Source organism: Amia ocellicauda, chromosome 15, assembly GCF_036373705.1.
Source record: "Amia ocellicauda isolate fAmiCal2 chromosome 15, fAmiCal2.hap1, whole genome shotgun sequence".
NCBI lineage: Eukaryota > Metazoa > Chordata > Actinopteri > Amiiformes > Amiidae > Amia > Amia ocellicauda.
This window is the reverse complement of record NC_089864.1, coordinates 13,685,486-13,698,248: the sequence shown is the minus strand read 5'-3', so window position 1 is coordinate 13,698,248 and position 12,763 is coordinate 13,685,486. Positions and strand designations below refer to the sequence as shown.

The 12,763-nt window shown below is 37.2% G+C and overlaps 1 protein-coding gene across 1 annotated transcript in view; it reads left to right on the top strand.

The window, feature by feature from the left end:
* The window catches only part of arhgef39 (Rho guanine nucleotide exchange factor (GEF) 39), a 63,232-nt gene that overhangs the window by 46,604 nt on the left and 3,865 nt on the right, over positions 1-12,763 (top strand). The window contains exon 10 of the mRNA XM_066724179.1: positions 8,502-8,590. Coding sequence (XP_066580276.1) covers positions 8,502-8,590 — 89 coding nt within the window. The remainder of the gene's footprint in view (positions 1-8,501; positions 8,591-12,763) is intronic.

Below are 12,763 nucleotides of genomic sequence, written 5' to 3'. Positions count from 1 at the left end.
CTGCAACTTTGTTTCCTCTTTTCATTCTGATTTCTGTATAGTTCTCTCAGATTTGCATAGGCAGCTCTATTGTGACAGTTACCTCTTGTTGTGCAAGTGCTGTCAGCCTGTAAAACAGGGAGCTGTAAATGTTCCCAACGGACAAGCTTTTCACACCAGCTCCCAAAAGGGCTGTTTTGACATGAGTTGTATTCCATGACTTCTAATCATAAACCAGGTAGTTGTACATGAGACTACAATGAAGAAGACAAATGTTGAGCTGTGTGTTTCTACCCGTGTCCTTGACAAAGTATTTTGCTTCCCCTGGAAGTCAAGATTATAAATATTAAGATGTACAACTAAAACATTAATAGCATTGTGGGAAACAAAATTGAATCTGAAGTGTTTTATCACCAAGTTGTTTCTGTGTAGCTCAGAGGAAAAAGCAAGCGCAGACATTGAAAATATAGGAGCTTGAGAGCATCAGCCGCATGGAAGATGTTTACTTTCAGGCTTAGGGTCATGCTCAGTAACAGAAGAAAATAAAATGTATGAATCAGCTATCTTTTCATTTAGGATTTCTTCAGCATTTATAATTGAGTGGTTTTAGTAATGAAATGGAAAAGGTTGATGAATGAGTGTGAGACCAAAAGGTTAACTGCTGGACCAAAGTCAATGTCCTATTTTCTTTGTTTTCAGTGAAGGAGATCATACTAATTTCAAACCCACTGTGTCCTAACTGAGATAAGTAATACACTCAGTATTTCCAAATGATGAATTCCTGCAAGTGTGAAGTCTTCTTTCTAGTCAAAAGACCAGTTGATAGTTGTCTTTTGATGTAATTGCAACATTCACCAGACATGTGTAGGTGGCTTTTTACGAAGGGCCTTCTTGTAAACCTGCCAAGTTAGTGGAGGGACTTGTACACTAACAAACCGTTATACTCATACTGAAGACATCCACTCCTGGAACAGAATTAGAATTAGGGTAGTCTTGGGGGGGGGTGGTTTATTGGGATGCTTTTCAAAGGTGTTTGTTATGGACATCCCACAATACTGAATGGGGTTTATGTCCAGGGATTCATCTGGCGAATCATTAGACAAATCTGGTGGGAAAAGTGCAAAAGCAGTGCAAGATATGGAAATATGTTATGTTTTTATTTTTTATTTATTTATTTATTATTTATCACAATTCCGGCACTGTTAAAACTAAAACCCTTAATCATGCACGTCTCTTGTTCAGTCCAGTTAGAAATAATCAAAACCCCTTTGCGCTCGTGTGAACACATTGCCAGCATCTGGCCTCCACTAGCAATGTCAGCTGATAAAGCGTAAGTCACAGTTGGCTTGATCACAGGCACATATTGGGAGTACACTTCATATAGTCGGGCTATCAAATGAAGGGATTAGAATTCTGATCCTTTTATGCAAATATGAAATTGTACCACCTTTATGGAGGCTTTAGAAAAACTATCCTAAGCATGCCTTAGAAAGCTGTCATCTTCCTGAAAAAAAAAATCAATTAACCCCAAAGCCCACAGAGTTGCACTCAATTGGAATGGGGCAATATTGTGACTGGGAATCTGTATCTACATACCATACATGTATGTGTAGTGTGTATAAACTGCTGGGCTCTTGCAGAATCTGGAGTGTTAGCATAATATTTACTTGTATTTATGCTAGTAAGTTTCATTTTTAGAACGTTAAAAGCTTTCAGCCGCTTATCAGATTAGGTTAGAAATCCATTCCTTCCTTCCTGCCAGTAAATACATCTTCTTCAGGCCTGTCACCCTTTTTATTTAAGTAGTTAGCGTTATCTAATGACTGAAATGGCATTTCATTACCTTGTTATCCTATAAAGCAAAATGCATACTCAATAACATTAAGGGTAATTTCTCATAAAGACATATTATTGATCCGGGTGCTACCTGTAAGCAGTGAAAATTGCTGTCAGCACTTGGGAGCCTTTCACATCTGCGCCTGAAGAATTAAAGAAAAATTAAATTTGACAGCAGTAAATGCACAGGCACAATCTAGACACCAATTTATATGCAAAACGAAAAGCTTTATGAAAATTTCCTCCATTTTCTCACGCATATTTGGAAGAGAAAGCTTTTTTTTTTTTTGCCCCCCTCCTCTCCTTTTCTGGATGCTTTACTCCCTTATATCCCCACTACTTAAATATTATACTGCTTCCACGGCAGACTCCCTTTGATGTATAAATAATCAAGTTAAATTATGTGCAGTACGCAGGCTAGGGCTCTGCCATTCCTATTTTACAAAGTAATTTCTACCCTAGAGGGTCAAATTTCCTGACAAATTCTTAATTACTGCGTTGCAACAGAAGTGGAATCTATTTGTGCATAAATCTCAACCATTCCCATGTGGCGAGTAACTAATATTATCAGCCATTTCACTTGGCCTGCTCACTGAACTCCATAATTAGATAATACTTTTGATGATGGTACATTTGAAATCTTAATCCATTTAATTTTTTATGAGATTTTCCCCCCCCCCCTTTATTTTAATAGGGATATGTTAGTGACCGCTGCCTATTTAACAATCATTAAAATTCTGTCCGCAGCAGTAATAAAGATTAAAGATTACTAATATGCCATTCATAACCTTGCCTGTTTTCCATATAACCAGGGATTCAGGTAAATGCTAAAGGTCATTTAATATGTTAGCCACTAATTATAATCCGCTCTAATAGGTTCCTATTCTAATTATTCTGGTATAAAAAGTCTATTGTTTGGGGTTGAATCTCTGATTTTCTTATTTGACATGAGTAATCTTGGAATAAAGCCCTTTTAATGTTGATGAAAGTGGGTAATGCTTGATGATTAAAGAGATGAAGTTGCATTTTTCTCCCCTCATCCTACCCCAACTCCACCCCCACCCTCTCTCTCTCCTCCCTCTCTCTCTCTCTCTCTCTCCCCCCAGTGCTTCCGCAAATTTGATGAGTATGTGCAGTTGTATTTTTTAAGTACGAAAAAGCATTCAGAAAAGAAATAGATATACATTTTAAATGGTATTTTTTTAGATTGTTTGCATTGTTACTGAGTACTGAAGTATGATAACCTTTTTTGTATATATATTTATATATTATATGTTACAACAAAAGCTGCTCTATCTCACAGGGATGTTCCCTAAAATGTTGTATAAATATTGTTTCATATGATTTTATATCCAAAAATGCTCTCTGGACAGCATTCTACTTCCTACCTAATGCATCTGCAGCTCACAACTATAATCTGTTTCGCCAAACTGCACCATCTCTGAGGTCTAGACAACAGTGCTGAACATCTGTAGAAACTAGCCCAGAGTCCCATTAAATACTAATCACACTACCCTGAGAGACAGGGAAACTACCTGAGGGGCAGAATGGCCAACCAGTAAAGCACTGTGAATATTTTAATGGCAAATTATACAAAATATAAGTATTAAAGTGGAGTGAAATGTCTTCCATAGCAGGCTCAAAGAAGTGACTGCAGCCATGTGAAATGGATTTACTCATTTTTTGCATTTTAGTTTTGTTAGTTTGTCACATTTGAACTCTTTCATGGTTAAAAAGTCAATGAATAGAATGAGAGGTTTCCAGTTATTGTTGTAGAAGGTGAAGGTGATTGGTTGGATAATATTTCAACAGTCCATATATGGGTCCTTATCACACCTAAGACTTCTATCCCGCCTCCCAGACTTTATACTTTTAAGTAGCTATTTTGTTTGCCTGTGTGAGGCTGTATGAACTGGGGCGCTCGCAGATGTGCCTGAGAGATGCTGGGTTGAGTTCGATCAGAGACTCTGTCTGCAGCGGCCACAGTGGCGCTCTGACCTGGATCAATGAGATGGATGCCTTTCAGTCGCCGAAGATGCAGCTGAGGAGCAGTTTAGAGGGAGAGAATTTAACTAGACTCAGTGTAATGATCTCGTAGCCCATCTTTCTCATTGCCAGTGAGGCTGTGCAGAGCTGGGTGCTTGTAGGTGTGCCTGACAGACAGTGCTTAAAATCCAAGCAGGGGCTCAGATCGCACTGGCTACATACACAACCACAATACACGGCCTCTTCTTTTTGATGTCACCACCTCAGGAGGGGTTTCCCGTAGAGATGCTGCCATGTGCACTAGATATATGCAGCTAACTTCAAATAGTAGTCTCCAGGTGATTCCAGAGATTGTTGAGGATCAGTCATTGTCTTATATTTCAGTTAGCCATCTCACCAACTTCCTCTGACTGCATGTTTAGGCGAACCCTTCCTCAGGTCCTCTTCCGAGTTGTGTGGAAACCGTCCCACCCAGTTTGAGCTTCTTCTGTGGTCTAAACTGGGATGTTCATCATCTTTTGAAAAATGTTACAGCTGTCAGCAGACTGGCAGAGGTCAGCACCCATTTGCCTGATATCTCTAGACAGTTCTCTGACTTTCCCAGTGATGAAAAATTGTAGTGACTGGACTCCTGTGTGCGTTCCCTACTTTTCCATCAAGTGGCAAGAAAGGTGTGACTCCCAATAGCGTCTGTTCCTTTACAATTTTTAGTGAAATTAGAAAATGATCAAGAAATGTTGCCTTATTTTTTGTATTTAGAAAATCTGTGATAATTTATGGCAGGTGTTATTGATTACATAAAATATTGATAGATGTATATTTTTCATATATATGTGTGTATGCTTTTATTTTTCAGTACAGTGTATATCAATATCTTTTTATGTTGAATCCATCCTTTGATTTGGGTTTTAAATGCATATCCTTCAGGTTGTCTGTATTACCAGTGTAAGGACTTCTCAGGGTTGGAGACCTATTGGTGTTGCCTTGTAATTAATTCAAGCATTCGGCTGCCTAAACACAAACATTTCCATATAACTCGCGATTCCTCTGAAATGCAAATATTCACATAGGCACATGCATTGCGATTTCTGCCGTGCCGTGCTAGCCTTAACATACTATTCTTATCATGTAGTTTGGTAGCACCACAACCATATGCTATTTATCTGTATATTTGTCTATGAAGGGGTAACTCATGTTTGAAAAAAGCAGTATGGATATTTTATTTGAACATATTCACAGAAATAAGACCTAAAATAGCACTAGGTGGCACATGTGGAATTAAAGTTTGAAAGGTCTTGCAGGATAGTGGATGATACAGGTGAACATGTGTAACAGTATTGTAGCCAACATTGAGCACCTCACGTGTCATTTGATCATACTTCTTGCAGCAGTTGAGAAAAGGAACTCAGAACTGCACATTTTATTTGAAATTTTGTTCTTGCACAAAGACTATCCCCTATTGACATAAGATGTATCTTTTGATCAGCACTGTATAAAATGTTTGTAGAGGTTCACAATGCTTTGGTTTAGTTCTAATCCAGAGAATGTCAACCAGAGAGATTGTGGTTAATCAGACCTTGTTGAATGTACATTTAAAGAAAATAGTTTTATTATAAAGGAAATCACTTTTGTAGTATTTTCATAGTTATTTGTGTACTTCTTCCCAAAACATTAATTGATTTACAGTCATTTAAGTCACTTGTATATACATACCTTATAACTTAAATAGATTGTTAGTTTGACAAGCACATTCATAACCTAGGCCTTAATTAATAAAACTATAATTGGGTTCATGGATCAGTGGATGTTATCCAATGTACACTTTATTAATAGTCTACAATAAGCAATAGTGCCATTCCAGAGAGAAAACCATGACTGTATACTGTGTGCTTTGTCTTTCTTCAACTGCGCAGTTAAGCCTGGTGTTTTTCCCAGTTACTGTAGCTTTTGTAAGAGTCGAATGTTTTCACACTCAAGGGTTCTGCTACTGAGCGGTGACTCCTGGATTTCTTATAAAATGGCAACACCTGCTGGAATAACACAGCATCGCACACCATGCCTCATCTGCATCATACAGTGTGCTCTAATATGGACAGAAGCAGGAGTCGTAAGCATTTAATTAATGTTTGAGTCATTCATTCCTATTTGCAAACCACATGCTTGTAAAATCTCACAAAGGTCTTTCACAAAAATCATTGCCTGTAATTTAAAAACCTATAATAGCATTTGATTGGGTGTCCCACAAGTGCTGTGTGTACCATGTACGATTCAAAACAGGAAACAATACTTACGTAGGATTCCATCTTTGCTCTGCACTTACATGTAAAAAATTACAAATTGTCTGTTGATCCACAAGGTAATATGTCATGTCAGGCATTTGAGCTATTTCATTAAAGACTTGAATTTGACTATTTTCTTGCAGTGCACTATATCTCTTGGTAATCCTTGGCATGTCAGCATAAGCAGCACTGAGAATGTATTATCTCAGGAAACTACATAAGTAGTGAGAGAATTTGATGGTCTGTGGCCAGAGAAAGCAATTTCAAAAGCAGTGAAAATGGGCACCTTCAGAATGGGGCGCTGTTCCAGTTTTCCCAGTTGCTGTGATTTATTTTTGTGCATGATTGTCTGTATCAGGTACTGCAAGATACACAAGGCAGTTATATTGCCTCTGTTAAGACTGCTCATTTTAATATTTACTTTGTTTTCTAAAATAATTTTCTTGCAAATTGTTATTCTGCCCAACATAAAACAATTTAAAATCAGGTTTAGGAATTGCATATTTTTTCAGGGAGGTCACTCCAGAGTCTGTGTTATGAACAGTAAAATGCACGAAATGGGTATTGCTTGGGGCACTTACTGATATTTCATTTCTAGAACATTGTACACAATATGATCTTTTCAATAATTTAAAGCTTCAGTATCTGAACTAAATTAGTTGCGATGGTTTCAGATCAATATTTTTGTTTGTTGGCAAATACATGTAGCTGCCTATAACACTTATTTTTATTTTTAAAATATAATAACACATTTGCACTTCCTGGGATATATATATATATATATATATATATATATATATATATATAGCAAATATTGTTGAAAGCTCCCAAGCAAAATTCACTGCGTTAGTGAACCAATGCAGGCATGGGCTAGAAAACATCAAACAGTAGCCAGCCAATCACAGCACAGCGGGAGAGGAATATAAGTTGCCAAATAAGGATTCAGCATTCCATCTAACGCCACTTGTTTGTCTTCGCTTACAGGGGGCATTTTGAAACCAATCAAATGAAGAAGGAAACCAAATCGCATGGTCAGCGATCCTGAAATGCAATCCTTTAAAATTAAAATCAAAGTAAACAACTATTGTTATGGTCTTGTAGAAATCCAGTGCTCTGATGATGATGATGAAGATGATGAACTAGCACGTTTGCTAACTTATTACACTTGTATGTCAATGAAGACAGACTCCTAAAGTTCAGCTCCAGTGCAGCATGTCCTTTTACTTTTTGGGTGGGCTTTTAAACATTGTTGCTGAATGACATTTGTTTGCCAAGTCGATTGCGATTGCGTTAGCGGTTTTTGAATGTTGCTGATAGTCCTGTGTATTTCATTTAGCTTATGCCCGTCCTGTTTAAATAGGTTTATATTGAAGCTACTTTGTAATTCAGGTTTGGGTGCTTTTCATTTCTGTACAAGTTTGCTTTAGGGGTTTGCAAATGTTGCAAAAAAATCATGCACCATGTTTTATTCAGATTAATTTTTAAGTAATATTCTTCTCATCCTTTTTACTGTATACTGTACCAGTGGAAAAACACCTTTGATTACAATCATACGAGCATTTAAATTATATCCAACACCATCCAAACCGTAAATAAAAAACTTCAGTTGAAAACCCTGATTTACAAACGTTACCAACCTTGTATGACATAGTTCAGTTAGACTGAAATCTACAGTTAACAAAAAGAGAAACATTAGTAAGGTTATAATATAGAGAGGAAAGGTAGACCTCAGACTTGAAAAAAACTAAAAAAGCTAATTCATCAGTGACACTGCATGACCCAGGCTTGCACATTTCAGTTTTATCATGTTAATTAATCGCCTGCACCATGTCCATTTTGCTTTCGATTTTATCAAGAATATAGGCATATGAGAGAGTCCACAGAAGAAATTGCTTATTATATTACACCATGACAAAAATATCATATTGTTAATGATTCCTGTTCTGGAGATATACAAATAATCTACCCCCCCTACAAATAAATACAAACTGACAGGTACAAAACTGTCTTTGATAACTTGGTGACATGCTCCTTATTCTAAGAGAACTTGTAACTGATGCATTATATTTGTACTTTACCAGTTAATTATATGCATTATGTATTTTTTAACTCATTTATGCAATTCTGTCATTTCTTTTTACCTTGAATTAAAAGCATATATCAGGGAAAGCATACTTTACAATGTTCGAGGGGAAGTGTATCGTTAAGAAGAACTAGTGTGAGAAAGGGACGCTCTCAAACCCACACAGGCTTCCGAGCTCCTTTTAGCAGAAAGGTGGTGAAAAGTCTTCATAACAACCCATTGATAGAAAGTGGTCTAGAGACAGAAAAGTCAGATTAATAATGAGTTTCAATGAAAGGCAAGACGGTCTGTTTAGAGGAATACCGATCACATTAATGTGCTGTTGTCTTCTCTTTCAGTTAACCTTCGAACAAGACAAACTTCTGCTGATGTCGAGTGACCAAGAGGACATTAATGACTGGTACCGGAGCCTGTCGTCTGCCATCGGGTAGGTTTCCTGAACCATGCTGGCTGTCCTTGCTACTGCCACTGACCTTGCGAACACTTCCGACAAAGGTCGCAATGGATTCATTGATCAGCGAGGCCAAGCATATGACAGTCTCTGCCTTAATTGAATCCCAAAAGGGGGCAGTCTGGGTTATTATTACAGAGGCCAGCCGATAGCACTCATTAAAAGCTCCACAGACTGTGCGGTTCGGCTAATTAGTTTATTATACAGACACCTTGACGATGGGCAAAGTTGTCATTTTGCCCTTTATTGCACAGGGGATGTTGTTAAAAGTTTAATCAGCCGGTGCTGACCAGCTCAGTGGCTGCAGGGTGGTCATTACCGAGGTCAGGCCTGCTGTTCTGCGGCTGACAGGGTCGCAGTGAGGTGCTGAGGCAAAGACAGCGTTACATAAGGTAAACACTCACCTGAAAGAGAGGCTAAAAAAATAAATAAAAATCTCGCCACGGGTGGTGAAAAGCAGATGGCCGGAGAAAAGAGCTCACCTCACATCCTCCCCACGCCTACAGTCTGAAAACGTGTGCTTTTGAAGGGGAAAAACTCCCAGTCACCCCTGTGATGGATATTTCAGACATCTCTTTTCATACCTTGATACCAAAAGCATTTTTCTTGTATTTCTAATATAGGACACCTTTAACATCAGACTTTATCTTGATACTAAGGTGGGACATGATGATACATCTCTTAGTTTAGCTAAACGAGTATTGTGTTTGACTAAATTGGTGAACTTGTTGATTTCTTTAATATATATTATTTTACCTTGTGTATAAACAAATATAGGACAGTTGGGCAGCTGCTGTATAGATATCGATAGGTCTATCACACTGCTATCCCTTATTTCGTTAACATCTTTCAATTGGACACATACATTACAGAAAACCAGTCTTTAAAACTTGTTATTGTTTGAATTTAACATGTACCAATGTATCTCCTACCTTCTAAATCAGCTGAGGTTCAGTGGAGCCTCCAGGAAATTGTACGCTGTGCCTAATTGCAGGGAACTGACAGCTAAATGCAGGGCACTGGGGTTCAGTTGCAATATCACATGACCTAAGTAAATACTGCAATATAGCCTCCTATGCAAGAGGTAAATTGTACCCAGACCTTATTTTTTTGTTTCTCCCTGGGGTTCCTTGCACTGTTCTGTAATTCTCATGTGTACATACTTATAGATGCCTATATCTGTTTTCATCTTCTTACCGTAGATTAAGAAGCTGTTATTTATGGCGTCACTTTCTGTCAGTGTCTCACTTAGTGGACATCCCCTTTCGTCTCTTCTTATCTGCAGATCACAACAGAAATTCAGACTATAGGGTAGGATTACTGGTGTCAGATACACCCATTACTTACAGTTTATGACAAGAAGCTACTATATTTTTAGTATTTAAGTATTTCTTAACCACTACTCAATTTGCTGAATATTTCATTTCCACATCAGGTCTCGCTTTATTAAAGGAAAGTGGTATGATACCTCTTCGAGAAATGCTTAGGAGGAAAATGTTTAAAACCTTCACAATGGGCACTATACATACACAATAATGGTTGAAAGAGCGTTGAATAAAAAACAATATTAATCCACTACAATATTAAATAGCATGTGGAAAAGTTTGAGGTTGTTTTGTTGATGCAGTACAGATATATTTTTGTCATGCATAACCCTCAGAAAGGCAGCTTGATGGGTTGATAATGATAATGACTTTAAAACACACCAGAATAAACCTAAATTACTTCAATCGGATTGAAAGAAAAAGTTTTAACACTATTTCGGCTGAATATTTGCCTGAGATGAATCCCTATTAAATGTTCGATGAGGTGGGTAGAAACTGGAAGAAGGACATTGTGACCAGCAAAAATGAAATTGAGAAGAATGACAACTCAAAGGTCTACTCTGACACTATGATTGAAACAAGAACACAAGGTCACAAGCAGGAGTTAACAGGAGATGACTTTACTCATAGGGTACTGGCTATCTGGAACTAGCCATTTCCTAGAAACTGACTTCCAGGCATCATTCAAGAAAAGTAGATGGCAATTTACTATTATTAACTAAATACAAGTGCCAAATGGCTTCTTCCTGTTATTGCATCCAATGTTCTTAAAGGCAGTGGGTGGCGATCATTTATAATTAAGATGCTCTATCAGGCCCAGGCTATATTTTTCTGTTCCTTTACTGAATAAAGACTAATGTTGATCAGCTTTAATATTAATATTGTCTCTCCAAAAGTCATTTTTGAAGCCCAGAATTGTTTTTCTCTCTTCTTTATTGCTTCATTCATTTTTATGTGACTCCAGATCAAATTTGAGCTCAAATTGTATGTTGCTGATTTGTTAATTGCCTAATTAAATATTTGTTGTCCAATTAAATTATGAAGCAGGATTTGTAAATGTTAGGCTTCCACAAAGATGACGCCTTTAGGGGGTATGTTTTTATATTTACACTAAGACTATTATTAGGTCAAACGTATTGCAAAATCTTAAATATATTTAAAAATATCCATGGGAACTTTAACACTGTAATTGGTAACATTGTTGTTACAATAAAGAACATGAATACACATAAAAGTAAGTTACTTTTGAGGAACATGTTTTTATTTGATACTGCAATAAGCTTTTCAAAATATATGCTTCTTTTGCAATCCATAAATAGTAACAGGGATATCATTGTTTTCCATTACCAGTCCGTACCAAAGATGCATTTGACATAGTTTATCTAAGCTCATGTTATTGGTATTAGTACCAATGGAGAAACCTGATGCTCTGCCTTATATTTGTTAAAAGCATGCTAGTAATCTGAATGTCATAAGCTATTGACTTCCTGCAATAGAAAAAATATGACAATGTGCAAGTGGTATTAGTTTGTCATGTGAAACTTTATAAGATGAAAAGTTTTTGCAGAAAAGCAATTTACATGGCAGAACTGATGAGAGCTTGTTTAGAGCTTGTTCAGTCGATCAGTCTTTACAGAATCAATGTCCTTAGCGACAGATTGCCTCGATAGGTTAACAACAATGCCCCCTTGAGTCGCCGTGCTGGACCCGAGGATCGGTCTTATTCTGGGAAATAGTACGGGCATTTATAGGAAAACCCAGGCTCTGCAAGAACAGACAGCCTGATCACTTAAAGGTCTAATTGCTCGCTCTCTCTGAAATAAAAGTGCATAAAAGTTAATAAAGGTTTTATCACCGTCATGTATACACATATGCGTCCATTTCTTGCTTAAAGTTTGACAAATCCTTGGCAAAACAGAAATATTTATGTTACACAATACAGGGAAACTGTATCTGTGGTACTTTGCATCTTCAAGTGTGTGTATCACGCTATGCAATCTGGGCAGAAATAAGTCGACGTGGCATTAGTCCACATTCAAAAATGGTTCTGCAGTGCCTCAGATACAACAGTCCAGCATTGAAGGAAGTTTCAAAAGGATTTTCGTATTAATTCTTATGACTGGGCATATGTATTTTTATACTGTATCATTGTAAATTCCATGAAATGTAACACTTTGCTCATATATACAGCAATGCCATCTTAAAAAGATTGTTGGTGTGTCTTTAAAACTAAAATGTAAACAAAGAAGAGAGAAATTGTAAACCCATTTCCTAAGCAGGTGTAGAAATGTGTAGATGTATGCCTATACCACCTGATTTTCAGTAACCCCTCCAACCTGCTTTTTAACTGAGCTACAGCATAATTTAGAGAAGGGCTGACTATAGTTTTTTTTAATATTGTTTGATAGAGGAATTTTGGTGCCAGTGTTCTATTGGAAATATATATATACAACCCAGTGCTATATGAATTCTTCAGAAATCATGTTGCTTACTGAGGAAGAATCCGTCAGCAACTCACATGAGCAGGAGAGTTGAAAATGTGTCTGTAGTGGGCTGTATTAATGTTACTGAGTTAATGTCCGACTAAAAGCTACATGAACAAGACTCGCAATAGCATTCTGCAAGATTTCTTGCCATTTTATCCATTGCGTTTGTAACCTCTGCCCCTAATTATTGCTGCTAAAGAAATGTATGCTGTAAAACAATCCATTTTCCAAGAATGCAGTATTACATCTGGGTTGGTATGTTTTCTGTGTTTTAACTTGGCATTGATCAGTACTTATTGAAGATTTTAGTCTTAGACACTTTTTAATCGCTGAATGTT